Here is a 27729-nt window from a genome sequence, read left to right as displayed (position 1 = left end):
TAGTTGTTTGTTAAGAGTGACTGTGTTTATATGCAATGAAAGGAATATATAATTTTGTACCCAGAATCCTACAATCGAGTATTTGAATTCCATATGCAACCCAGTGCCTTGGGAGAAAGAAGAGTACTTGAAGCCAGTGTTAGAAGATGATCTTTTGCTTCAGTTTGGTAAGACGAGCTCACTGTGTCTGTCTACTTGAACGTAGGGCCACTTGTTATGACTTGGTGTCATAGGAAACCATATTATCTCTGCAGCTGTGTAAAGACCAAAAATTAGGTAGGTAGTTATAATAGAAAAGTTAAGTCACACTGGTAACTGCCAGGGAGGAATTGGAAATATGTACAAATTAATTGACTTAAGGGTTAGAGAATTAAATATTTCACTGTTCTAGACCACTTTGTTTTTATCATTCAGACAGAGAAAGGGAGATACTGCACAATGCCCATGTTTTCTCCATTGCCGTAGTACTGCCCCTGAAAATAAAATCAGCAGAGTCCTCGTGATGTATGTATCGGGCACTGCAACATAGAGCGCAAGCTAGTCGACCAAGTCTAAACAAAGAACTAAATATGAGCGCGTTGAAAGGGCGGAGGAGGAAAGAACTACCTACATTTCTAGGACTTGGGTGTCGTGAGACTACAGATTAACAAAAAGCTGCGACCTTTGAGTAAAAGTGGTTTTTGTCAGAGCATAGCTCAGCAGTCCTGATACTTGATCAGTATACTGTGAACAAGGAAATATATTACGGGTTAAAAGTGCCAGGTTTCTCACCACTGGAGATCGCCAAGTAAGAATATTGGAAAGGATGAAGTTATTTCATGGTGATGGATTGGGATCACTAGTGGCAATTTAAACTCAAGATGTTTAATATATACAAGCAGATAAAGCAGTCTTGATTTGTGTGCATGTGTGGGTTAGTGTGCAGGTGTGTGTGTGCTTGTGTATTTCCTATCTCCATACACTGACAGGGCCTAGAGAAAATCCCTTCAGTACATTTAGGCCTCAGATATTGATATATAACACCGTTCTCCAATTAGAGGAACCAAGGTTTCCTACAGAGGTGATTCATTCCATGCTTGGGCCAGTGGAAATACATGGTGAGTTTGGGATGTGTGATGTCAAGGGTTAAGAAAGTACTTTTAAGAAAAAGCAGTTGGGGGAACAGGGGATTTATCAGAATAACTCAAGTTAACCAAGGAGAATTTCTAGTGACCCAAATTAGAGTAGTCAGTGCAGAAAATGTTAATGTTGGATTTTAGCCAGTAGAATGGGGTAAATGAGCATGCGTCCATATTGACTTGAATCATCAGCCAAACAAATAAATGGGGAAGGAGCTATTGGATCCTCACGCAGAATGAAAAAGATAAATTGAACGTATGGACTATTTTCTACACTGTCCTTCAGGGCTGTGCAGATACTGTACCCGCTCTGCAGACAGGCAGGCTGAGAAGTGGTCCTGCGTAGCAACAGGAACTTGGACGGGTAGGGCAGGGTTGGCTTCATTACATACCTCTTTGACTTTATGCTCATCTCTTAATTTCTTGGAAATTTATTTTTCCTCTTAAAAGACAGGTATATCTTTTTTTTTTTTTGAGGAGATGTAATGCATTTACTTGTAATATAGTAAATATACTAGGATATATATATTTTTAAAGATTTTATTTATGAATGAGAAAAATAGGAGAGAGAGAAGAAGAACCAGACATCACTCTGGTACATGTGCTGCTGGGGATTGAATTCAGGACCTCATGCTTGAGAGTCTAGTGCCTTAACCACTGCGCCACCTCCCAGACCACACTAGGATATATTTTTTAAAGTCTGTCTTGTATTTCTGTGTTTTGCTCAGTGTATTAGTACATATACATTTAAATTGAACCAACTTTGAAAGTCTTAGTCTGACAGTATGCTTTTTTAATTCATATGGAAAATGTTTAAATATTAAGAGCTTGTTTAAATAAAAGTACTTCTAATAGTTTTTCTCAGTTGGCCACAGAATAGGGACATAGTATATATTTATTCCTGACTTATCTGTATGTGCTTTATTTATATAAGAGCTCCTAATAGTAACAATGCCCATTTATTTCTCTAGATGTAGAAGACCTTTATGAACCGGTGTCTGTCCCATTCTCATACCCCAATGGACTCAGTGAAAATGCATCTGTTGTTGAAAAATTGAAACACATGGAAGCCAGGGCACTGTCTGCTGAAGCTGCATTAGCTAGAGCACGTGAGGATCTGCAAAAAATGAAGTAATCAATCTTTCAGAGAAATAATTATTTAGGCCCCCAGAATTAGGCACTTAGTGACAGGATAGAGTATGATAAAACATTTCTTAGAACAGAAAGGACAATGTAGATAGAAAGTTTGAGTCTTAGGAAATACGCAGCATTTTCCCTTGTTGACATAGTTGAGAAACACAAGATGTTGTAACTTTGCCTATCTTGGTATTTACCTCTTTGCTTACAATTTTGTACTAATGATAATTGTTTTAGTGACTGTTGTCCTCTTTAGTGCTTTCATGTTTTAATAACGTTTTAAATATCTTCAAATTTCTCCATTTTACATCCTCTTAAAGTGGAGAGAGAAATATTTTTTAGATTTGGGCAAAATACAGGAGAGAATTTTTTGTTTTTAAAGGGTCAAACTATTTAATAAGAAAACCCAATAATGGTGTGGATTTCTCCTGTGAGCAGCTTAGCATTCTGCCGCACTAATATTCCTCAGAGTTGAGGGTATATGTGAACAGCCTGGGAACTGAAATTACACATTCTGATTCTGCTGGTCTGGAGTAGGACATGCAGTTCTGCATTTCCATGAACTATATCTAGCTTTACCTACTAGAATTATAAGTTGATAGCTCTGGTTGGTTTGTAGCAGGGACGATCAGGTTTTATGTGTGTGTAGCCTAGTAATCAACTACTCAGTATTTGCACCTTGCACAAGTCTTGCTCATGCATACATACCTTGTCGACTCTTAAGAGTGTTGGAATCAGAGAAAACTGATTTTTAGACAACATGGGTTGTACTGACTTTAAGAATCATAGTAACTTTGAAATACAATGATTCAAATGCTAACATAGGACTTTTGAGCAATAGAATAATAGTTGAACAAAGAACATGTGCTGCTTCTGTTCATTTGTGTGATAGCAGCCGTAAGCTGCAATTGAAATGGGTTTGTCCATAGCAGGAGTGCTCACAGTTGGGTTTGATGCGCCTTCTCCAGCAGAGGGAGCTTTGAGTTGTCTAGAGTGTGATTTAGAAGGCTCATCACAGCACAATGCACTTCCTCTCCTTTCTCTTTGTCAGCCTCTAGCCATTCCTTTTTTCATGGTCCAGTGAACCTGTCTCAAGGGTGTATTTCAAATTGATTACAGACAATTTGCTCAGGATTTTGTGATGAACGCAGATGTCAGAACCTACTCGTCATCAACTACTGCCATTGCAAACCTTCAGGATGATGAGGATGGCGTTTATTTCAGCTCCTACGGGCACTATGGGATCCATGAAGAAATGCTAAAGGTTAGAAAAGAGCACAAGTGTGCCAAACCCACACTAAAGGAAATGAGGGTTCCTTTAAGTAATTAAGTAATTCTCCTCAGTAGAATAAAAATGTCTTCGCTTAAAACAATCCTTTGATTGAGTGAAACAGGTCCTAATGCAGCTTTGAGTCTGTTGCTTGTTTTGAGAACTACTTTTAAATCTCTGGAGCTTGATGGGCATCATGAAGATTTTGAAAGCATCTAAGTCATTGTGTGAACTGGCTGTTACTATTTTCTACGGAATCACCTTTTGTTTTAAATAGAACATTGGAAGAAACAGCTGTTGATGATTTTCTTTTTCTCATACGCTGCCATGAGGCAGGAATAGTCAGATTCTGCATTTGTCTGTGAAATGATTAGTGATTTTAAAGTCTGTCTTGTGTTTCTGTGTTTTGCTCAGTGTATTAGTACATATACATTTAAATTGAACCAACTTTGAAAGTCTTAGTCTGACAGTATGCTTTTTTAATTCATATGGAAAATGTTTAAATATTAAGAGCTTGTTTAAATAAAAATACTTCTAATAGGTAAACATGATTTTAAAAATAATTTTAAAATTTTGACTGTTCTCTTAATCAGTCAAACTTTGTTTTAAATTTGATTGGTTTTAACTTTTTTTTTTAAGACAGAATTTGGCTCCCCTCCTTTTTTTTTTACAAGTTTGTTTTATGTATGTTGCACATGTGAGTGAAACGGTCTAGTAGTTGACTTTCAGAGAAATGCAGGTAATTTGGTTACAGGCAAACTGTAACAGTAATAGTTCTTGAATACAAAAATCTAAGGAATAAAACTCCTGTTTCAGTTTTTTTTTATATTTATTTTCCCTTTTGTTGCCCTTGGTTTTTTTTGGTTGTTGTTGTTATTGATGTCATCGTTGTTAGATAGGAAAGAGAGAAATGGAGAGAGGAGGGAAAGACAGAGTGGGGGAGAGAAAGAGACACGTGCAGACCTGCTTCACCGCCTGTGAAGCGACTCCCCTGCAAGTGGGGAGCTGAAGGCTCGATCCGCATCCTTACTCCAGTCCTTGCGCTTTGGGCCACGTGTGCTTAACCCACTGAGCTACTGCCCGACTCCCTCCTGTTCCAGTTTTAACTTTTGTAATAGTAATGGCCATATAAAATAGATTTCTGGCAGATAAAAAAATATATATATATATGTATGTATATATATGTATATATGATAGTTATATACTTCGTTAATTATTACATTACTGATTGTAAAATAGATGTGATTTATAAATTTAGTACAGCTGAAATTAGCATAAGGCAAATATTGGGATATAAAAATTATTTTAAAAATTAGATGTTTATCTCTGAACTTTAGATGTCAATACTGGTTTTTAAAGCCAACCAACAACAACAAAAAAATTCCTTCCTAAAAAAACCTTAAGATTACATTCTTCTGAAACATAACCAGAGATATTTTATAACATATATATATATATATATATATATATATATACATATATATATAACATAATAATGTGAGTGTGTTTCATTTGTTGAGTCAGTTCTGTAAGATGAGAAAATGGAAGTTTGCTGATACTGGTTGTAATTACTTGGGATCTTTGACAGCAGTGTTGAGTCATTACTAATGCTGAGTCATGATTGTGCTTTTTTGTTGTCACTGGGTAATGGCATAGTATTACAAGGAACAGTTATCTTCTTGAAGTAATAGCTTATTTTAGGTCCAGAATAAACTTGTTTCAAATAAGTTGTTTTTACTCTGTTTTTTATATTAGGTTTATTGTGTCCAGATTGTTTTTTCAAATAGTTAATTAAAAGTATGCCTGTCATTTTAAATCACCGCATTAAGTTAACTGCCATGAACCTTACATCTCTGATTTGGAAATTGTATTAGGTTTCTCTGATAAATTCGCTGACTCTGAGCAGGCAGTATATGACTTTCCTCAGTATAGTCATCAGGAAATTGGATGTAATAGTTGTAAATCTGTGTCTTGGGTCCTTGAAGCTATAAACCTATAACTTCATATCTGGCCATGGCCTTTTTAAAAAAAAAAGTATTTTATTATTTATTTATTTATTTTATTTTTGAGAGAGAAAGACACAGATTAACACCAGAGCACTGCACAGCTCTGGCTTATTGTGGTGGGGGGGGCGGGGCTTGAACCTGGGACTTAGGAGCCTCAGGCATGAGAGTCCCTTTGCATAAACATTATGTTATCTACACCCCCACCACCCTACCCCACCCCACCCCCGTCCATGTCTTTAAACATACATACAGATTGAGGAAGTTCTAGTTAGAGGTCATCATACCTTCTTTTTTTTTTTTTTTTCACCATCATCATACCTTCTTTTCCCATTTCACTAGTGACCAGAATTTTCATTAACATAATTCTCCATGCCTTAGGTCCTTTTAGCCATTAGCCAGAGTAATTGCTTCATGTTGGAGCTAACCTAAGTTAATGTTCATAGGACATTTGGTCGTAGCCCATTCAAAACAAGTGATTTAAATATTATCTTGGGGCTTTGGGGTCCTGGTTCATGGTGGTGGAAAAGGACCTATGTTGAAGGTGAGAGTGTTTGCAGGCACCTATCAGAGGGGGTGAGAAATTGTGCCCAGGTCTCAGCAGCTGCATTGTAGTCTCCTTAACACCACCCCTTAGTATTGGAGATGTTTCCTTACAGGGTGGTGGGAAAAGATAATTTTATCTTTCTGTTTATTGCCACATTAAGTGCTGATCATTTGTTAGAATAAAATTTTTTAAATGGTTTGAGGAGTAGAGTTTTTTTTCTTCTTCCAGAGCACTGTTCTGCTCTGACTTATGGTGGTACTGGAGATAGAACTTGAATTCAGCCTTTGGTTCCTCAGGCATAAAAGGCTTTTTGTATAACCATTATTCTGTCTCCCCACCCCCAAATAAAAGCTAGGCTTTTATTTGCTTGCATCTTTGTAGACATTTCTTTTAAAAATTTAGTTACTGATTTGACATTCTGTTGTGTCCAAGGCCTTTTGTTTAGAATATTTTGAATTTGACTGCACCAGTGTAGGCACTGAAGTGAATAAAAATAGGTGTGTAGAAAGGGCCCAGATGAGGAATTGCAGTTGAGTTAAATGGCAGTGCATGGATACAGGACAGAATTGGAGACATTATTGATTAAGTTGGAAAGGCAGTGAGGCAGCGTGATGGGTGAGTACTTTGTGAGTGACTGCCTTCGTGACTCATGTTTACCCTCTAGGTCCTGCCCTGTCAGCACCAGTCACTGGTTATAGTGCTGGAGGAGCAGGAAAAAGGCACAGCTGTATGAAATGCTGTGCATTAGAAGAGTTTACAATCAGCTAATATAGCTGATAAGTTGTTTGTTCAATCTTTAAAATATCTCAGGAAAATATTTGAGTTTAATTTAAAATTTGACTAACAATTAGATATAATTCCACCAGAAAACGTAAAATTAATTCTAGAATTCCACTTTTTAAATCGAAGAACTTAAGAAAACTGATTTGCCTTCCAATTTAAGATCACCTTCATGTGATTTTTTTTTTTTATTATTCCAATCAACATTAGCATGACAGTGTTTCTCAAGGAGTTGTTATAAATTTTGATTTTGTAGCATTTGGTGAAACTTTTCTTTTTACAAAGTTTAAGCCACAAATGAGAATTACAAGGCTGAGATATTTTCATCACTTTATTCACTTAAAAGCAAGAAATTTCTAGAAACTAAACAGGATCATAACTCAAGTGCTGATTAGTGGTTTTCTTAGAAAAACGTAGTGTGGTTCCCTTTTTCTCATTTGCATTTGTCCTTTATTATAGTGTAATCAACAGGGAACTCGGCTCTAGATTCCAGAACCAATAAAAGGTGCAAAATAGTTTGTTCGTTTCTATTAGTTTTTGTTCAGTTGAAGTCCTATAATAGTGATCTGTGTTGGGAAAAAATGGGAGCATTTAGACTATAGATCCTATTTGACTTTTAGTGCCATTCTTTAAATGAATGTCTTTTCTTTCTTTGTTACTACTTCTAGCCTTCATTATTCTCTTTAAGGCAAAACAGAATAAAAAAGCTTATTTTCCAGGTACAGCTGTGGGAACTGGCAGTGTATGTGATAAAGTATCAGATACCCTGCTGATGTTGATTTTATTTATTCAGACTATTCTGTAAACACGTTTTTCTTCCTCTACTGTAGGACAAAGTACGAACAGAAAGTTACCGAGATTTTATATATCAAAACCCACATATCTTTAAAAACAAGGTGAGTATGGTGGGCTATAGAATTAGCATTTGGCTCTTGGGCAATAGAAACTCCCTTGAGTCTTCATTGTGATACCCATTGATTTAATGCCCTCTAGCTTTATTTCATGAGTAACTTCTGTATGTTGCTATGTGGTGCTGATAACAGAGGTGCTGATTGGTGCTGTCACTCAGTAGACTTTCTCAATTTGAAATTCATTAATTATAGTGACATAGTTAAACTGTATATCGTTAGTTTTGCCTAAGCCATATTTTGATTGACTGTGATAAACATAACAGGTAAAGCCCTTATCAAATCACTTAAAAGATTTTCTGGAGAGTCGGGCAGTAGTGCAGCAGGTTAAGTGCACGTGGCGCAAAGCTCAAGGACCAGCCTAAGGATCCCGGTTCAAGCCCCTGGCTCTCCACCTGTAGGGGAGTCGCTTCACAAGCAGTGAAGCAGGTCTACCAGTGTCTATCTTTCTGTCCCCCTCTGCCTTCTCCTCCTGTATCCATTTGTCTCTGTCCTATCCAGCAATAACAACATCAGTAACAACAACAATAATAACTACAACAACAATAAGAAACAAGGACAACAAAAGGGAAAATAAAATACAAAACAATAAAATAAAAAGGTTTTCCTAGTTTCTTTTTTTTTTTTTTTCCTTTGACACTAGTGTTGCTCCCGACAGATGCTTTTCTTTTCATTTTCTTTTTTAGATGGGGCGATGGTATCGAGATATTTGTGGGGATGGTGGTATTGGAATATTTCTGGGGTGGGTGGGTGGGGGTAGGAACTCCAAAGCACTGCACCACTGCTTGTGAAGCTTCTTGTGGTGGCTGGTGAATTGAACTTGGGTCCTCATGAGTGACAGTGCCTGCACTTGGGTGCACCACCGCCTGAATAGACTTTTGCCTACAGATAAGAAGATAAGTTGAAAATACTTAAGCTACTAATAATTCTAGTGCTAGCCATTAAGAATTTATGTAATGAATATTTCTACGTATATTGAACAAATCTTGGTGAGTTCATAGAGAAATACATTTACTATATCTTCTTGGACAAAACAATGACAGTGAATAGCATCAAATGCAGTGTGTCATTATTAAGGAGATGAAATTTGCCAAAGTGAGAACAGGGTTTGCTGATGAGTAGGGAACATTGCTAATGTTTTGGCCGAGATGCCTGCATTTAGCTTAACATTATGCACCTCATTTTGCGTGGTTCTTACAGTTTTTTCAGAAAAACACTAGAATGAAGAATATCACAGTCAGTTTTTACTCCTGAAAGCACGTTCAGGTTGTAGTTTCCTATTAGTAATATTTTATATAATATAGAGGCTTTTATATTTTAAAAAAACATAGAATTATTTTCCATATTTTACTATAGCTGCATAATTAGGAAATATACTGCCAGTTATTTAAATACTATTTAATAACTCCTAGATTTCTGTCAATAGGATTGGTTCATTGTTCTCTGCAGCCTTTATACAAGGGGGGGTTTGATTTTTTTGCCACTGAGGTCTTTGCTGGCTTCCTGTACCTGCACTATTCATTGCTAGAGGTGGTCACTATTTTCTTATTTTTCCTTTTTTGATTGGAGAGTGGGACAAGAGGGACACAGGGGAAGACATCTGCAATACTGCTCCACTGCTTATAACTAAACACACACACAGCCCACTCCTTACCCTGGGTTGAGTCAAGGGCTGAAACCCAGATCCTCAGGTATGGTTAACCTGTACACTCTACGAGATGAGATGCCACCTGCCCCAGTTGACAATATTTACCTCCATTTTACATATGAGGAAGTTTGATGAAACTATTTGGTTAATTGATTTGCCCTGGAAGAGGAAAAAATCTGTGGAGGTTTTTTTTTTTACACCTATTCTGTTGGCTTGAATCCTGTTCTGCTGCTTTTTGAATACCATTTTGTCACAATACAGTAAATAATTAGGAAGGGATCTAGTAGTCATATACCTAGTCTTACCAGTCCTAATATTTGTAGTTGTATGGTTTCTGTGTGCCATAACACAAAATGTTTTCATGATATGTATGGTGGTCCGGGAGGTGGCGCAGTGGATAAGGCTTTGGACTCTCAAGCATGAGGTCCCAAGTTCAGTCCCCGGCAGCACATGTACCAGAATGATGTATGGTTCTTTCTCTCCTATTGTCTCATGAATAAATAAATAAAACTTAAAAAAAAACAAACCCAAACAACCTTTTTTTTTAAAAAAAAAAAAAAGATATGTACGAAATAGGAAAGGAAGATATTTCACCCAGTAGGGAGCATGCATTACCATACACGAAGTCCCATGTCCTAGCCCCACAACAACCTGAGACAGTCAGCACAAGGAGCAGTGGAGTTAACATAGAGGAGCCACTAACACACACACACACATACACACACACACAAACACACACACACACGTTCATTCTCCTCCCTCTCTCTCTTCCACCTCCCTCTGCCTCTCTTCTCTCTAACATTTCTGAAGTTTTATTACCATTATTACTGTTTACACTTACCTACATTAGCTAAATAAACTTCATGAGATTTACTTTTCTTTCTTTTTTAAAGCATTTATCCCCTTTGTTGCCCTTGTTGTTTTATTCTTGCAGTTATTATTGTCGTTATTGTTGGATAGGACAGAGAAATGGAGAGAGGAGGGGAAGACAGAGGAGGAGAGAAAGATAGACACCTGCAGACCTGCTTCACCACTTGCAGAGCGACTCCCCTGCAGGTGGGGAGCCGGGAGCTCGAACTGGGTACTTTATTCCGGTCCTTGCACTTTGCGCTGCCTGCACTTAACCCACAGCGGGTTAAGCGTAGGTGGCGCAAAGCACAAGGACCGGCATAAGGATCCCGGTTTGAACCCCGGCTCCCCACCTGCAGGGGAGTCGCTTCACAGGCGGTGAAGCAGGTCTGCAGGTGTCTATCTTTCTCTCCTCCTCTCTGTCTTCCCCTCCTCTCTCCATTTCTCTCTGTCCTATCCAACAACGACAACGACAATAATAACTACAACAATAAAACAACAAGGGCAACAAAAGGGAATTAATAAAATAAATATTTAAAAAAATTTTGTAGAGCTTTTGTAATTAGGATAATTACTGTTACATAATTATATCGATTAATGGGCCAGAAGAAAAATCCAAAATCAGACCAAAATTTACAGGGCAAAGTTTAGTAAATGTTAAAGGTACCTGCTGTTGCCTTTGAGGCTGCTTTACCAGCAGTATCAGATAGTAAATGGCTTACAGGCAGCAGAGACCGACTCCTCTCAGTTCTGGGGAATGGAATACTGAAGATCACAGCACTGCAAAGCTGTGCTTGTTTTAGTTCATAGACAGCCATCTTGAGCGACCTCCCATGTGAGATTTAGCCATCTGAATAGCATGAATTTTTAAAAGTATAATAAAGATGAGTCAGTTTTTCTAGATGACATTGGTCACTGACAGTAACTTTTCATTCTGTCCACTAGATTTGTTTATTTTGAATTCAGTTTTTAAAATTTTTTTTTAATTTTTTATTTATTGGATAGAGAAGCCAGAAATCAGGAGGGATGGGGGTGATAGTGGAAGAGAAAGACAAACATCTGCAGCCCTGCTTCACCACTCAGTTTTCCCTCTGCAGGTGGGGACTGAGGGCTTGAACCTGGGCCCTTTGCACTATGACATGTACTCAGCCAGGTAAGCCACCACCTGGTCCTGGTTTATTTATTTTTAAATATTTATTTGTACAGAACTGAGATAGAAAGGAGAGATAGACAGACAGACTTTTTTGAGAGCACTGCTCAGCTCTCAGCTTTGCCTTATGGTGGTACGGGGATTAAACTTGGGACCTAGGTGTCTCAAGAATGAGAGTTGGTTTACATAACCATTTTGCTACCTCCCTTAACTGGAGAGAGCTGAGTCTTTGTTGACAAGCCTTCCTCTGTCTCATCTTTGAGGCATATGTTTCCTTTTTACTGTCTGCTTTTCTTTCATGGTACCTTTTTTTTTTTTTTTTCTTTATTGGGGAATTCATGTTTTACTGTCAAGTTAATACAATAGTTTGTACAAGTATAACATTTCCCACTTTTCCACCTAACAATACAACCCCCTCTAAGTCCTCTGCCATCATTTTCCAGGACCTGAACCCTCCCTCCCCCACCCACCCCAGAGTCTTACTTTAGTGCAATACACCAATCATGGTAACTGTTTTTTACTTTATTTATTTAGTTAGTTAGTTAGTTATTTTTTCTATTACCACAAGGGTTGTCTCTGGGTTTTGTTGCTGGCACTATGAATCCACCGCTCTAGTGACCATTCTCTCTCTCCCCATTTTATTGGATAGGACAGAGAGAAAGTGAAAAGGAGGGGGCAGATAGGGAGCAAGGAAGACAGACACCTGCAGACCTGCTTCACTGCATGTGAAGTGACCCTCTGCAGGTGGGGAGCCGGGGGCTCGAACACAGGTCCTTGTGCAGGTGATGTGTGTTGAGCCAGGTGTGCCACCTTCTGGCCCCTAAAATGTCATCTCCATTTAACATTGTTGAACTTGAGTGCAGTGGTCTATGAACAACTGTGCTGAACAGATTTTAAATACTTCTTTGTAATAATGCCTTCAGTGTTTCCAGTAGAAGTGATGACAGACTTAATCAGTAGACTTGAAAGTTTTTATGGTCTGTTCCTAGCCAGAAAAATTATAGTGTAAGTGAAAATAGAAGACCTTTTCAGTGACTTTTTATTTTATTCACTAGGTAGTTTTGGATGTTGGTTGTGGAACTGGGATTCTTTCTATGTTTGCTGCTAAAGCTGGGGCAAAGAAGGTTTTTGCAGTAGATCAATCTGAAATACTTTACCAGGCAATGGACATTATAAGGTACGTGCATTTTCTTTTTTTTTAAACCAGAGCACTGCCCAGCTCTGGCTTATGGTGGTGCTGGGGATTGAAGCTGGGACTATGAAGCCTCATGCATGAGTCTCTTTGCATAACCATTATGCTACCTACCCCCACCTGCACTTTAAAAAAAAAAATATATATATATATATATATATATATATATATATATATTAGTATTGGATAGAGACAACTTGAGAGAGGAGAGGGAAATATACATATACACACACACACACACTTTTTTTTTTAATATTTATTTATTTCCTTTTGTTGCCCTTGTTGACACATACTCTAAATTTAGAGTACACTTACTTTAGATTTACAGCTCTGGAGTGCCAAGATGGTAGAATTAAACCTAAGTCTGTGTCACAGTGATGAGGTCCATGAGCACATTGTATTTTTCTACTTTTTTCAAATTAATTTATCCAACAGCTTGTGTAAATTTTACAATTTAATATATTCCCCAAAACTTTGAAAACATTGGAGATTTCATTTAAAGATATTCATGGTAATTCTATCTAGACTTAGTGACAATAACATTTTTTTTCTCCTAAGTTAGCCCCAGACTTTCTGATTTTGTTTGTTTGATTGCTACCAGGATCACTGCTGGGGCTTGGTGCCAGCACTTTGAATCCACTGCCCCTGGAAGCCATTTTCCTCTTTTAATTATAAAAAGGAAACACTGACAAAACCGTAGGATAAGAGGGGTACAACTCCACACAGTTCTCACCACCAGATCTCTGTATCCCACCCCCTCCCCTGGTAGCTTTCCTGTTCTTTATTCCTCTGGGAGTGTGGACCCAGGGTCACTGTGGGGTGCAGAAGGTAGAAGGTCTGGCTTCTGTCATTGCTTCCCTGCTGAACATGGGCGTTGACAGGTGGATCCATACTCCCAGCCTGCCTCTCTTTTACCCTAGTGGGGAGGGGGGGCTCTGGGGAAGTGGAGCTCCAGGACACACTGGGGGGGGTTGTCTGTCCAGGGAAGTCTGGTTGGCATCAGGTTAGCATCTGGAACCTGGTGGCTGAAAAGAGGGTTAACATATAGAATTCAGTTGTTGACTAATAATGAACCTAAAGGCTGGAGTAGTGCAGATGAAGAGTTGGTGGGGGGGTGGTTCTCCATTTTGTAGATAGCTAGTAGGCATATTTTAGTTACATTTCAAAGGGCCTGTGGCTGTATTAGTTGTTGGGTTTTGTTTGTTTGTTTGTTTCCTGAGCCTGAAATCTGATATGCAGTGGATCCAAGTTATTGTCCAGGGAGACAATAGAACACTGCTCAGCTCTGGCTTATGTTGATGCAGGGGACTGAACCTGAGACTTTGGAGCCTCAGGCATGAGAGTCTCTTTGCATAACCATTATGCTATCTACCCCTTCCTCCTCCTCCTTTTTTTGTTCTTGCTTTATTTGACAGAACAGAAAGGAATTGAGAGAGGAAGGGAAAAAGAGCAAGAGAAAAGATACCTGCGAACCTGCTTGGCCATTGGTGAAATGGACCCCCACAGGTAGGGAGCAGGGGCTCAAACCCGGGTCCGTACACATGGTAGCGCTTAACCGGGTGTGCCACTGCCCTGCCCCTCAATTCCCAGATTTTCTAAGGTGTATTTATGACTGTAGTGGACCCTGAGATTGTTTGTAATTAATAATTCCTATGCAGGACAGCTGCTGTGTACTTTAATCAAATGGTAGGTGTCAGTTTGCTTTTATTAACATGGTAAAATGATATCTTGCTCTTCATCACTGAGCAAAAGCAGAATCAGTGACCCTAGCTTCCTGGCGGGAGCTGCTTTCCCACCTTCTCTGCCGTGCTCATCTGGCTTTTTGACTAAAGCCAGAACTATGGCAATCGTTTGGTGACATTACTGGGTTCTACATGAACATCCCTAATACAACAAAAAGCCATCAAAAGAAACACCCCTGAGAAAAAAGGGAAAGTGCAGGTAGCTGTCATGTTCCCCAACTTCAGTTTATATTGCAAAGCGATAGTGATTAAAACAGTGTGCTATTGGACAAAAATGGACGCTCAGTGGAGCAGAACATAGAGCCTAGTCATGAGCCCACAGAAGTATTGACACCTGAGATTAGAAAGACACCGAAATCATTTAGTAGCAAAGAAGTAAGTGATGCTGGGATAATTGGACAGCCACATGTAGAAAAATGAAAATAGGGGCCAGGTGGTTAAGTGCACGTTACCATGCGCAAGGATCTGGGTTCAAGCCCCTGCTTCCTGCATACTTCGTGGGGGGAGTCCTTCAGGCAGTGAAGCAGTTTGCAGCTGCTGCTCTTTCTCTCCCTGGAGGACACCTGAGGAAGTCAGGTGCTGTTTCTCTTCTCTGAGAGGGAAGAGTAAAAAAGAAAGACATTCAGAAGTTGTAAAGGGTGCAGTTGTGGCTTAGAAGGGAAGTGAAGGGGACCGGGTGGTGGCGCACCTGGTTGAGCGCACATGATACAGTGCACAAGGACCCGGGTTCGAGTCCCCGGTCCCCACCTGCAGAAGGAAAGCTTTGCAAGTGGTGAAGCAGGGCTGCAGGTGTCTCTTTTTCTCTCTCCCTATCCCCTACCTTCTCGATTTCTGACTGTTTCTATCCAATAAACAAAGATAATAAAAGGGGGGAGTGAAGGCAGGGCTATAGCAGTGAATTAAAATGGACCAAAAAATACAGTCAAATAGTCAACCTATAGCAGTGACCTTGGGAAAATTATGATGGTTAGTGCTGGAGGGACGTGGGGCCGCAGAACTGGTTGTGGGAGGAGTGTAGAATTATGCCTATAGTGTCTTGTAGTCATTGCTAAATCACTAAGAAAATGTAAAAATATGAGTATGTGTAAATTTGAAATTTTTTTAAAGGAACTTTAGCTCAACAGCAACAACAATAAAAAGATGGGTAGGACTGGGGACATAGCATAATGATTATGGAAGGTCCCATGTTGTTCAAGCCCTGATAGCACCATAAACCAGAGCTAAACAGTGCCGTGTGTGTGTGTGTGTGTCTGTCTGTCTGTCTTTAAGGGGGAATAAAAATGGGCAAAAGATCTGAGTAAATTTATTTTATTTTTTGCCACCAGGGTAATTGCTGGGGCTCTGTGCTGGCATTATGAATCTGTTGCTCCTGACAGCCAATTTTTCAATTTTTTTTGTGGATAGGACATAAAATAATTGAGAGAGGAGAGGGGATAGAGAGAGAAAGATAGCTGCCTGCAGACCTTCTTCACCGCTTGTGAAGAGGCCCCCTGCAGGTGGGAAGCTGGGGCCTCAAACCAGAATCTTTCCGCAGGTCCTTGTGCTTCATACTATGATACTATGTGTACTTTACCCAGTGTGCCACCGCCCGGCCTCCAGGAGATCATTCTCTAAAGAAGAGAATGAAATATGGCCCATGAAAATACTAATTCAGAGCAACATACATATCCCACCCCTATGTGCAGTATTCATAGCAGCTAAGGAGTGGAAGCAGCCTAAATGCCCATCAACTGATGGCTGGCTGAGGAAGTTATGGGGCATAACTCAGCAGAATATTACTTTGTCATTAACAAAAAAATGATGTGTCCTCAGGGACAACATGGATGGAACTTGGGTGATTGTGCTTAGCTAAGTAAGCAAGTGAAATACAGTTACTGGATGCTTTCATTCATATGTGGAATATAGAAATTGAAATAAAAGAATTTGCCAAACAGAAAAAGAAAAATGGTAGTCACAATGTCTCCTAGACATTGGGACACTGTAGTGGTTGGGTAGGGAATAGGGGGACAAAACTCTGGTGATGGGTGCAGTGTAGAAATAATCCCTTAAAATCAGCTCATCTTGCAAACCAATATTAAATTTTTTTTTTTATTTTTTTTATTTTTGGCAGTTATCTCTTTCTCCTTCTCTATATACCCTGTCACTCTCAGTTTCTTTTCTTTTCTTTTTTTTTTTTATTAAAGAAAGGATTAATTAACAAAACCATAGGGTAGGAGGGGTACAACTCCACACAATTCCCACCGCCCAATCTCCATATCCAACCCCCTCCCCCGATAGCTTTCCCATTCTCTATCCCTCTGGGAGCATGGACTCAGGGTCATTGAGGGTTGCAGAAGGTAGAAGGTCTGGCTTCTGTAATTGCTTCCTCGCTGAACATGGGCGTTGACTGGTCGGTCCATACTCCCAGTCTGCCTCTCTCTTTCCCTAGTAGGATGGGTCTCTGGGGAAGCTGAGCTCCAGGACACATTGGTGGTGTCTTCAATCCAGGGAAGTCTGGCCGGGATCCTGATGACACCTGGAACCTGGTGACTGGAAAGAGAGTTAACATACAAAGCCAAACAAATTGTTGAGCAATCATGGACCCAAAGCTTGGAAAAGTGGAAAGGAAGTATTAGGGAGGTACTCACTGCAAACTCTAGTATACTTCTGCTTTCTTACTTTGGTGCCATACTACAAACTCAGTCAATTTCTGCTTTGCGTTTCTACTTCTTTTTTTTTTTTTTTACATGCATAACATTCCCCAGATTCCTATTTAGCAATACAACCCCCACTATTTTCATAGAAAAGAAAACACAAGTCGAACCTGAAATGGAATTGGAGTATTACACCAAAGTAAAAGACTCTGGGGTGGGTGGGTGGGTGGGGAGAATACAGCTCCATGAAAAATGATGAACCAATATTAAATTATTAATAAAAACGTTTAAGAAGCTTATCAGCACAGCGGCTGACAAGGCGGTGTAAGACACAGCACAGCAATTGCATGTACAAGGCCATGGATTCAGGCACCAGCACTGCACAGGACAGAGTTGAGCACTTCTGCTTCTTTCCCTTTTATATATGTACTACTTATCTTTCAAAAATGTATTACTTTCAGTTTTTATTATAGTTATTCCTGAGAGGTTTATTGCTTCATTCCCCCCACAGTCAAATTTTCTCTGAGATTTCTAGGCATACATGACAATAGATGCTGTGGATTCCATAATGTGTATGGATAACATGCACATATAAGTGAGCTTCTAGGATCAGGCCAGAAAAGTGACTCAGCCTACATGTGCGTAGCTAGCTTGCTTGAGGCCCAGGGTCTGTCCCCATCATGCAAGCTGGAAAAGAAACAAATACAACATTGGGAACGGAGGAACAATGCCTGGTCTCTTTCACTGCTAAATATCTCTTTCATATACATAGGGTTTAAGCATTTACTTTTAAGATCAGGCTTGTGTTTCTGGGTTTCTGTACCTTAATGAAGTAGAATATGAGCTTTTGAAGATACTTTATTAACAAGCACAAATAGAACTCTGTGTGACATATGAAGGATTGAGAAATTACCTCTTAGCCTTTCTGTCACACTTTGAACTCTATGAATGATCACTTCAGAAACAGCCTCACCTGAAGTTAGCAAACATCTAGCTGCCAGGCACTCATACTGTGTGGAGATCTCCCTCAGGCAGTAACATAGCACATGGTAGTGAGTTTGCTTTGGCTGCCTTTGCCTTACCCTGGCCTTGGCCATGGTGCAGCTCAGTATTGAGGCTTTAGGATAGTTCTGCAGAAAGGGCCTAGAAGTGTGATTAGTCACGACAGCTATAGTGCAGTGCTCCGACTTCCAGGATGACATGAAGGTGCCTGCCATTAAACAACTCTTAGAGGAATTTTCCATCTACCGGCACGCTTACGTAATGGTCCTTCACTAGATTCTTTTAAAATTATCACTTTTTAACTCAGTATAAAATTATGTTGTTTTGTTGTTGTTTTTTAATTATCACCACCAGGGCTATTGCTAGGGCTTGGTGCCTGCATCATGAGTTCACCATTCCAGGTGGTCCTTGTCATCCTCCCCTCATTAGTTTTCTTTTTACTTGGTAGGACAGAGAGAAATAGTGTGGGGAGGGGCACAGAGAAGGAGAGAAAGAGACACCTGTACCCCTGCCTTGTGAAGCTTCCTCCCCTGCAGATGGCGATAAGGACTTGAACCTGGGTCCTTGTGCATAATAGTATATGCACTAAATCAAGTGCACTGCCCCCTAGATTCTTAGCACCAAACACCTATCAAGTGACTGGTATTTGGTAGTTAGGAAGGTTTCTGTGCAGAGTAAAGTAACCTAGAAGTAACATATATATATATGAAATGTGGAACAAAATACACCAGCATAAACTTGTGAAGTAAGGGATGTTCCTTCATATTTCATCTCTAAATTTGAAAGAAATTTCTTAATAGTGAACTTAATAGTGAGCTGAAGGGAGTGTTGAACTTCTGATAAGGCTGAGATGGTTAAAAAAAAAAAAAAAAAAACACTGTTCAAAATCTATATGATTCTAATGAAGAAAATCTAGTCAATCCATGTGTCTTACAAGGGGGGTATGGGATGGTGGCCACCAGGAGCTATGGCTTCGTTCCTGGTGCTGGCAGAGCCCCAGCAATAACCCTCGAAGCCAAAAATAAAAAAATTTAAAAAAAATTGCAACAGCACAGCAGACTTTTGTCAATGTGCAGAACGATTCATATGGTGAAGCCAAAACTAGACCTGGGTTTCATGCATGCCTTTCTTTCCCTTCTTTGTTAGTGGCTTGCCTGTTGGAGATAGAATCCTCTTCACATAAGTGGCACAACTGTGTGGACTTTGTCTCCCGTTTCTTGTAGTGCAGGCACATTGATTTTCCTACTCAGTTTCTTCCCTGTTAAATAAGAAAGGAAGTTGAGGGAGGCAATAATTTTATGTTGAAAAACGAAGTTAAAAAATATAAAAAAATGGGGAGTCAGTATCTGAAGAGATACTGAATGGGCTGTCTTGTCTATGCCCAGTGTAAAGCAGCTAATCATGAGTATGACATGATTTTTTATTAGTGATTTATAAAATTACAAGATATTGGTACAGTTCCACACCATTCCCACCACCAGAGTTCTGTGTCTCCATTCTCTTGGAAACCGCAGTGATTCTCTCAAGGTCACAGATAGGGGGTGACTATTATTTCTGTAACTATCTATCTGTATTTTTCCCCCAATTTTTTTTTTTTTTATGGTTCTGCCTTCTCTTCCATTTTAAGTCACACTTAGACCTTCTTTCCTCTTCTTTCTCAGGGTCCTGATGGAATTGGGTTTCAGAGTCCCCTTGTCACCTTCCCCTAGCAATGAAATAAAATTTAAGGTAGGAAATAAGATAGTAAAATAGTAGTTCTAAAAAATTTTTCACTCAAGTACTCCCCATGCTTTCATGGATTAGTTGAAAGGCTTACTTAAAGTTATTACTTATTTATTTATTATTTATTTTGCCTCCAACGTTATTGCTGGGGCTCAGTGCCTATACTTCAAATCCACTGCTCCTGGAGGCCATTTTTTCCCATTTTGTTGCCCTTGTTAATCATTATTGTGGTTATTATTATTGTTGTTACTGCTGTCATTGTTGGATAGGACAGAGAGAAATTTAGAGAAGAAGGGAAGACAGAAGGGGAGAGAAAGATACACACCTGCAGATCTGCTTCACTGCTCATGAAGCAACCCGCCTACAGGTGGGGAGCCGGGGGCTCGAACTGGGATCCTTATGCAGTCCTTGCACTTTGCGCCATGTGCACTTAACCTGCTGCGCTACCGCACAACTCCCTACTTGTTATTTTTTATTATAATGTCATATTTCTATAGATTGAAGCCATGCTAGTATTTGAACAGATGTTTTCAGGTACAGAATTCATTTGGAATGCACTTACACTAGGTTAAATGCAAAGCTTTTCAGGAGATTTAAGCAAGCATCTATTGTTTCTTTTGATTCTGAAACCAAGCAGTGATTAAGATTAACAGTCTCGTGGAACAGTATCTTTGTTGAGTTAATACAGAATTGCTGGGAATACAATATTTTTTCTTTATCCTGTGTATTCCCTGAAAGCTTGGTCTTTACTGTTTACTCACAATAGAACAAGTAACCACTGAAGCAAGTAGGATTATGACTTGTAACCGACAATAAACAGTCTGAGCAGATGGCCTGTTACAGAACATGTCTTGTTTCACCATAAACATTCTGAAGATACTTCAAGGCAATGGGAACATTTTACATATCTTTAAGAAATTTTTTTGGGGGGGCCGGGGGTAGATAGCAAAGAATTTCTCATGCCTGAGGCAGTAAATTCCCAGGTTCAATCCCCTGCCCCACCATACATAAGCCAGAGCTGATCAGTGCTCTGGTTAAAAAAAAAAAAAAAGTTGTTAGTGTAAATACATATTTGACTAAATATCTACTATAACAATTTCTTAAGAAAAAATGACTTGTTTGAAATATCTCATATGTCCTAAAATATGCAAAAGTATGAATCATGATTGAGTATGCATAAATGTGTCAGGACCAGTAGAAAACCGCCAGGGTTTCTGAAACCCCCCTCCTGTCTGATGCTGTACCTGCCTTATTGAAGCAATTAGCATCCTGCCTTTCACTTCTTTGGTTTGTAATTCATTAATATATTTATCATTTCATTGGGGGGATTAACAGTTCTCAGGACAGTTGTTGACACATGAGTCCCCTTTCACATCTCCCTGTGATTGGTGTCTGCAGAACACTCTCCCCCAACTTAAGACCTTCAACTACGTAGGGGATGTCTATGTTATATATACTTACAGTTCATTCATGCTTGTTACTGTGTAATAGGCCACTGGTGCATTTATCACAATTTATTTTCTTTTTCTAGACTTTTATATTTTTATTTATTTTATTTTTTAGAGAGATGCAGAGAGAGAGAGAGAGAGACAGAGAATACCAGAGCACTGCTCAGCTCTGGCTTATGGTGGTGCCGGCGATTGAACCTGAGACTTTGGAGCCTTAGGCATGAGAGTCTGTTTGCATAACCACTATGCTGTCTCCCTCACCCAATTTATTTTCTTCATTATTTTTTTTTCAAAATCAGTATCACTTTATTGAGAAAATGTTGACTCACGGGCTGGGGAGATAGCATAGTGGTTACGCAAAGCCCTTTTATGCCTGAGTCTGTAGTACTCCACTGCAGTGTACTAGGGCTGAGTCATGTGCATGACAAAGAAGGCACCCTGCTCGCCGAGCTCTCACCTTCCCTGTAATGATAGTAACACTCCTGTTCAAGAGTGTTACTATTTGTGAGCTGAGAGAGAGAAAGAGAGAGAGAGAGAGAGAGAGAGAGTGTGTGTGTGTGTGTGTGTGTGTGTGTGTGTGTGTGTGTGTGTGTGTGTGTGTGTGAATTTGGATGTGCACTCCACTGGACATTGTTGTATGCTGTGTAAAGCAGTGATTTCTTTTTTACTTCTCTTTGTCGCTACTGTGTCAGTGACCTTGCTGTCTCATTTAAGCATAGTGCAAGACAACTCTTTCCTCAGTATTTGTCATCTTTGTCACAAATAAACCAATTGTATATGAGATCACTAGGGATTTTATACCAACATTCTTTCTAATGCAGTAGAACAGAAAATTACATCTCACTCATTTGAGAATCCAAATACAGATATTAGAAAAAATTTATTGAGCAATTTTTTGAAAGTAAGATTTACCCTAACTGTATACAGTTGGTTAATTAGGAGAAAAGTCAAACAAAAATGTGGTCGCAATAAATGCAGAAAAAAAATGTTTTTATGAAATTCTGTATCTACTGATCATTATCTGTACATTAAAACTTTTAATAAACTAAAACGAGTAATAACTGCCCTGACATGAGTATCTGCAGAAACAAAATCTGCAGCCCATGTTTTGAATCACTGAAGATAGTTGCTTTCATTTTACAAATAGACAGGATCTTTAATAATTTCAAGCTACAGACCACCCAGAGGACCAGAAGGAGGGAGCAGTCTGATGGAGGTTTCTGCTAAGTTAATTCATGCACCTTACTTTAGAGATCCTGTCTACTCTGAGCCTGAGAAGCAAAAGCCAGCACAGCTGCTTGTAACGTTCTCTATTTTCTTTTGACTCAAATTTATTGTGCATGTGTGAGTATCATCAAACAGAATAACTTTTGGTGGTCCAGAAATGAACTGCCTTTATTTTGGCGGGTATTTTCTGGATTGATACCTGTCTTTGTAATTAAAGTTGTACCTGACATATGCCTATTATCTCTTACACCTTCCTTGTAACAATTCTTTAATAGTTGCAACAGAAGTCAGGTGGCGGGTAAGATTAATACACATGCTCACAGATTTCTGTGTTTATATAATTTTTTTTTTGTTTTTTTAAATTTTTTTTTAAATATTTATTTTATTTATTTATTCCCTTTTGTTGCCCTTGTTGTTTTATTGTTGTAGTTATTATTGTTGTTGTCGTTGTTGGATAGGACAGAGAGAAATGGAGAGAGGGAGGGGAAGACAGAGAGGAGGAGAGAAAGATAGACACCTGCAGACCTGCTTCACCACCTGTGAAGCGACTCCCCTGCAGGTGGGGAGCCGGGGTTCGAACCGGGATCCTTATGCCGGTCCTTGTGCTTTGCGCCACCTGCGCTTAGCCCGCTGCACTACAGCCCGACTCCCTGTGTTTATATAATTTAACAATATAATTCCATTGTCTTTTAGCTTCTTTTGTTGCCATTAAGAAGTGGCTGTTCAGAATAATTGTCAAGTTACTTGGCCTCTGTTGAAGATTTTCTGAAGTTTTACTTCTGTGTGTAATTTTTTGTACAGTCATCTATGTAATTCTACGATTAGTGTACTTCATCTAATTTGAAACTGTTCACTGTGATAGTTTTTCCAGCAATTTAAAAATACCAGTAGTTATTTAATGGGGGAAATAAACATTTTCTATGGAAGAATTAACACAAAAAAGAAAGTAGTTTTAGTAAAAAGTATGGCACTTTATGTAGCTAAATATTTCCAAGATGTTGTGTCTCTACCCAATAATAAATAAAGGTTTTTTGTTTTTTTTTAAAAAGAAACTTTAGCTTCCTACAGGATTACTATTAAGAAATTTAAAAAGCTGCAAAGTAAAAGATAACCACTAATGATCTGAAGTAGATTAGGTAGCTGTCACATTCTGTTATATATCAATACAGAGACTCAATGAAGTTATGTCATTTGGTCAAGTCCATATAGCAACAAATACTACAGACTATAAATCACAACAGGGATTTCTTTTAAATTTTTTTAAATTTGTTAAAGTCGGTTACAAGATTGCAAGATTACAGTGTATAGTACCCACCACCAGAGTTTTGTTTCCCTACCCCCCCACCTCCCAGAGAGGACCACCAGCATTCTCACAAGTCTTAGAAACAGTTTGCTTTCAAAACAGGAGTTTTGCCAGTTGCATTAGTTTAGTGGTAGATTTCAGGAGTTTCTAAATCTCTCTCACTGTCAAAGACGCATTATTGTCCCATTTATTTATTTATTTATTTATTTTTGTCTCCAAGGTTATCGCTGGGGCTCGGTGCCTGCAGTATGAATCTACTGCTCCTGGAGGCCTTTTTTTTTTTTTTTTTTTTTTACCGTTTTTGTTGCCCTTGTTATTATTATTGTTGTCATTGCTTTTGTAGTTGGATAGGACAGAAATCCAGAGAGATAGGGAAGATAAAAGATAGCTTATTAATCAACCCCCATACAGATGGGGAGCTAGGGACTCGAACCAACCTTGCACTCCATACCATGTGTGCTTAATTCACTGTACTACTGTCCGGCCCCATTGTTCCTTTTTAACAGTGTTCCCTGATCTGTTCTGGTCCTTTTTTTTTTCTTCTTCTTTTTAAGAGGTGTTAACTTTCAGACTTAGATTCTACATGTATATATATTATGTATTGGCCAAAAGCAATCGTAGTGCCCAGGGTGTAAATTTTGAACTTGGTTTCTGGTTCCATAAGGCAGTGTGAATACTTACTTAATGACAAGTATGCAATTTAACTTACTTTTAGAGTCGTGACATACTGATTTATTTTGATAACTTTCAGATTGAATGGATTGGAAGATACTATTACACTAATTAAAGGAAAAATTGAAGAAGTTCATCTTCCTGTAGAGAAAGTGGATATTATAATATCCGAGTGGATGGTAAGTGATTACAGAAAAATTCCTTTTTGGTTAAAAACAAGATAGTGAATAGATAGCAGTGCTCTCTATATTTAGTTATACTTGGTGTATGGCACAGTAGTGACATTTTAAAAAGAGCTACAATCTTTTTATGGTACGTTATTGTCAAATGACACAAATAGTTATACTGCCTGTTCACAATTTTTTTTTTAATGGCTTTTTCTCTTAAAGGTGTAAGAAATTTTTTTTCTCCATAAATTGGTAGAAACCTAGACTTATTTTTCTAAAAATTTCCAAAGGTTAGCTAATATTTAGGATACTTAATCACTATTACCATTATATTCTCACTATAATATGCTGCTGAGGCCATGAGTCCAGATGAATACTTTAAATTGTATATAAAGAAAATGGGAGTCGGGTGGTAGCGCAGCAGGTGGCGCAAAGCGCAAGGACTGGCATAAGGATCCTGGTTCAAGCCCCTGGCTCCCCACCTGCAGGGGAATCACTTCACAGGCAGTGAAACAGGTCTGCAGGTGTCTGTCTTTCTCTCCCCCCTCTGTCTTCCCCTCTCCATTTCTCTCTGTCTAGTCCAACAACAATGACATCAACAACAACAATAATAAGCACAACAATAAAACAACAAGGTCAACAAAAGGGAGTAAATAAATATTTAAAAATAATTTAAAAGAAAAAGAAAATGGGGCTGAGTGGTGGTGCACCTGGTTAAGTGCAGACGTTACAATGCACAAGGACCCAGGTTCAAGTCCCTGGTCCCCACCTGCATAGGGAAAGCTTCACAAGCGGTGAAGCAGGACTGTAGGTGTCTCTCTGTCTCTTTCCTATTTCTCCCTTCCCTCTCAATTTTTTTTCTTGTCTCTGTTCAATAATAAAGAAAAAGAAAATGAAGTGTTGCCACTGGGTGTTAACACAATTGGGTTATTGCATGTATTACCATGCACAAGGACCCAGGTTCAAGCACCCGGCCCCAGCAGGGGTGATGTTTCATGAGTGGTGTAGTAGGACTGCAAGTGTGTATCTCACCCCACCCCCTCAATTTCTCTCTGTTCTCTCAGATGTTTTTTTTAACAAATGAATGGCATTTGACAAACTGATAATGTTTTATGAAAATAAAATATTGTATTTCTAGATAAAGATTTCTTTTTTATTATTATTTATTTTCCCTTTTGTTGCCCTTCTTGTTTTTCATTGTATTTATTGTTGTTATTGATGTCATCCTTGTTGGATAGGACAGAGAGAAATGGAGAGAAGAGGGGAAGACATAGAGGGGGAGAGAAAGATAGACACCTGCAGACCTGCTTCACTGCCTGTGAAGCGACTCCCCTACAGGTGGGGAGCCAGGGGCTCTAACAGGGATTCTTACACCGGTCCTTGCGCTTTGCGCCACGTGCGCTTAACCCGCTGCAGTACTCCCTGGCTCCCTAGATAAAGATTTCTAAACTGTTTAGAAAGTTTTCAACTTAAGAGTGATACATGTAGGGAGTCGGGTGGTAGCACAGCAGGTTAAGTGCATGTGGTGTGAAGCACAAAGACTGGAGGAAGGATCCCGGTTCGAGCCCCCGGCTCCCCACCTGCAGGGGAGTCGCTTCACAGGCGGTGAAGCAGGTCTGCAGGTGTCTATCTTTCTCTCCCCCTCTCTGTCTTCCCCTCCTCTCTCCATTTCTCTCTGTCCTATCCAACAACAACAACATAAATAACAACAACAATAATAACTACGATAATAAAACAACCAGGGCAACAAAAGGGAATAAATAAATAAAATAAAAGAAGTTAAAAAACAAGATCATAAGGGAAAACACAAAGCAGAACTTGGACTGGAGTTGGTGTATTGCACCAAAGTAAAAGACTCTGGGTGGGGGTGTGAGGAGGGTTCAGGTCCTGGAACATGATGGCAGAGGAGGACCTGGTGGGGGTTGTATTGTTTGTGGAAAACTGGGAAATGTTACGCATGTACAAGCTATTGTATTTTACTGTAGACTGTAAAGCACTAAGCCCCCAATAAAGAAATTAAAAAAAAAAAAAGAGTGAAACATGTATTTTCATTAATTGAATTTATTTAGAAATTGAAGTCACTTTTTGCTTTGTAAATTGTGGATAAGCATACCAGTAATTCTTACAATGTATAGATTTTTTTTACTTTTTTAAATTTCTTTATTGGGCAATTAATGTTTTACATTCAAAAGTAAATACAATAGTTTGTACATGCATAACATTTCCCAGTTTTCCATATAACAATACAACCCCCACTAGGTCCTCTGTCATCCTTTTTGGATCTGTATTCTCACCCACCCCCCCACCCCAGAGTCTTTTTACATTGGTGCAATATGCCAATTCCAATTCGGGTTCTACTTTTGTTTTCTCTTCTTCTTCTTTTTTTTTTTTTGTTTTGTTTTCTCTTAATTTCTTTATTGGGGAATTAATGTTTTACATTTGACAGTAAATACAATAGTTTATACATGCATAACTTTCCCCAGTTTTCCATATAATAATGCAACCCCTACTAGGTCCTCTGTCATCCTTTTTGGGCCTGTATTCTCTTCCCCACCCACCCCAGAGTCTTTTCACTTTGGTGCAATACGCCATTTCCAGTTGAGGTTCTACTTGTGTTTTCTCTTCTGATCTTGTTTTTCAACTTCTGCCTGAGAGTGAGATCATCCCATATTCATCCTTCTGTTTCTGACTTATTTCACTTACCATGATTTTTTTCAATGTCCATCCAAGATCGGCTGAAAACGGTGAAGTCACCATATTTAATAGCTGAGTTGTACTCCATTGTGTATATATCTGAATAAAAATGCAGTGTCTCATTAGAGACTGAATAAGGTGTGTTGGAGAAAGTACATTTGGGCACTCAGCAACAGTTTTAAGTGGTTTATATAGTATGTTCACTGACATCCAACTTTTTTGTGTGTGTCATTTTTTTTTAAGATTTGTGATTCACAGTGGGCAACAGTATCGTAAGATTACAGGTATAGCTCCAAACTGCAGCCACCACCAAAGTTCGGTATCCTCACCCTCCCAAACATAACTACTGTAGTTCTCAGCCTTAGAAACTATTTGTTTCGAGTTGGTTTCCTTTTTGTTGTTCATGTATATCAGTTCTCTGGATGCCACATATGAGTGAAACCATCTGGTAATTGTCTTTCATCTCTTTACTTATTTCTCTAAGCTTAATCACTTCGAGTTCCATCCATTTTGTTCC

The 27729-nt window shown here is 39.0% G+C and overlaps 1 protein-coding gene and 1 long non-coding RNA gene across 2 annotated transcripts in view; one reads left to right on the top strand and one right to left on the bottom strand.

Moving 5' to 3' along the window:
* Positions 1-27729, top strand: part of PRMT3 (protein arginine methyltransferase 3) — an 82301-nt gene that overhangs the window by 7105 nt on the left and 47467 nt on the right. The window contains exons 5-10 of the mRNA XM_007515880.3: positions 65-167; positions 2090-2249; positions 3375-3519; positions 7686-7751; positions 12466-12587; positions 24431-24530. Of these exons, the coding sequence (XP_007515942.1) occupies positions 65-167; positions 2090-2249; positions 3375-3519; positions 7686-7751; positions 12466-12587; positions 24431-24530 (696 nt within the window). The remainder of the gene's footprint in view (positions 1-64; positions 168-2089; positions 2250-3374; positions 3520-7685; positions 7752-12465; positions 12588-24430; positions 24531-27729) is intronic.
* Positions 1-27729, bottom strand: part of LOC132533900 (uncharacterized) — a 187820-nt gene that overhangs the window by 113587 nt on the left and 46504 nt on the right. The window lies entirely within an intron of this gene.

This window comes from Erinaceus europaeus, chromosome 17 (genome assembly GCF_950295315.1).
Source record: "Erinaceus europaeus chromosome 17, mEriEur2.1, whole genome shotgun sequence".
NCBI classification, from domain to species: Eukaryota; Metazoa; Chordata; class Mammalia; order Eulipotyphla; family Erinaceidae; genus Erinaceus; species Erinaceus europaeus.
Note: the sequence above shows the minus strand (reverse complement) of the source record. Positions and strands in the feature narration are given on the sequence as shown.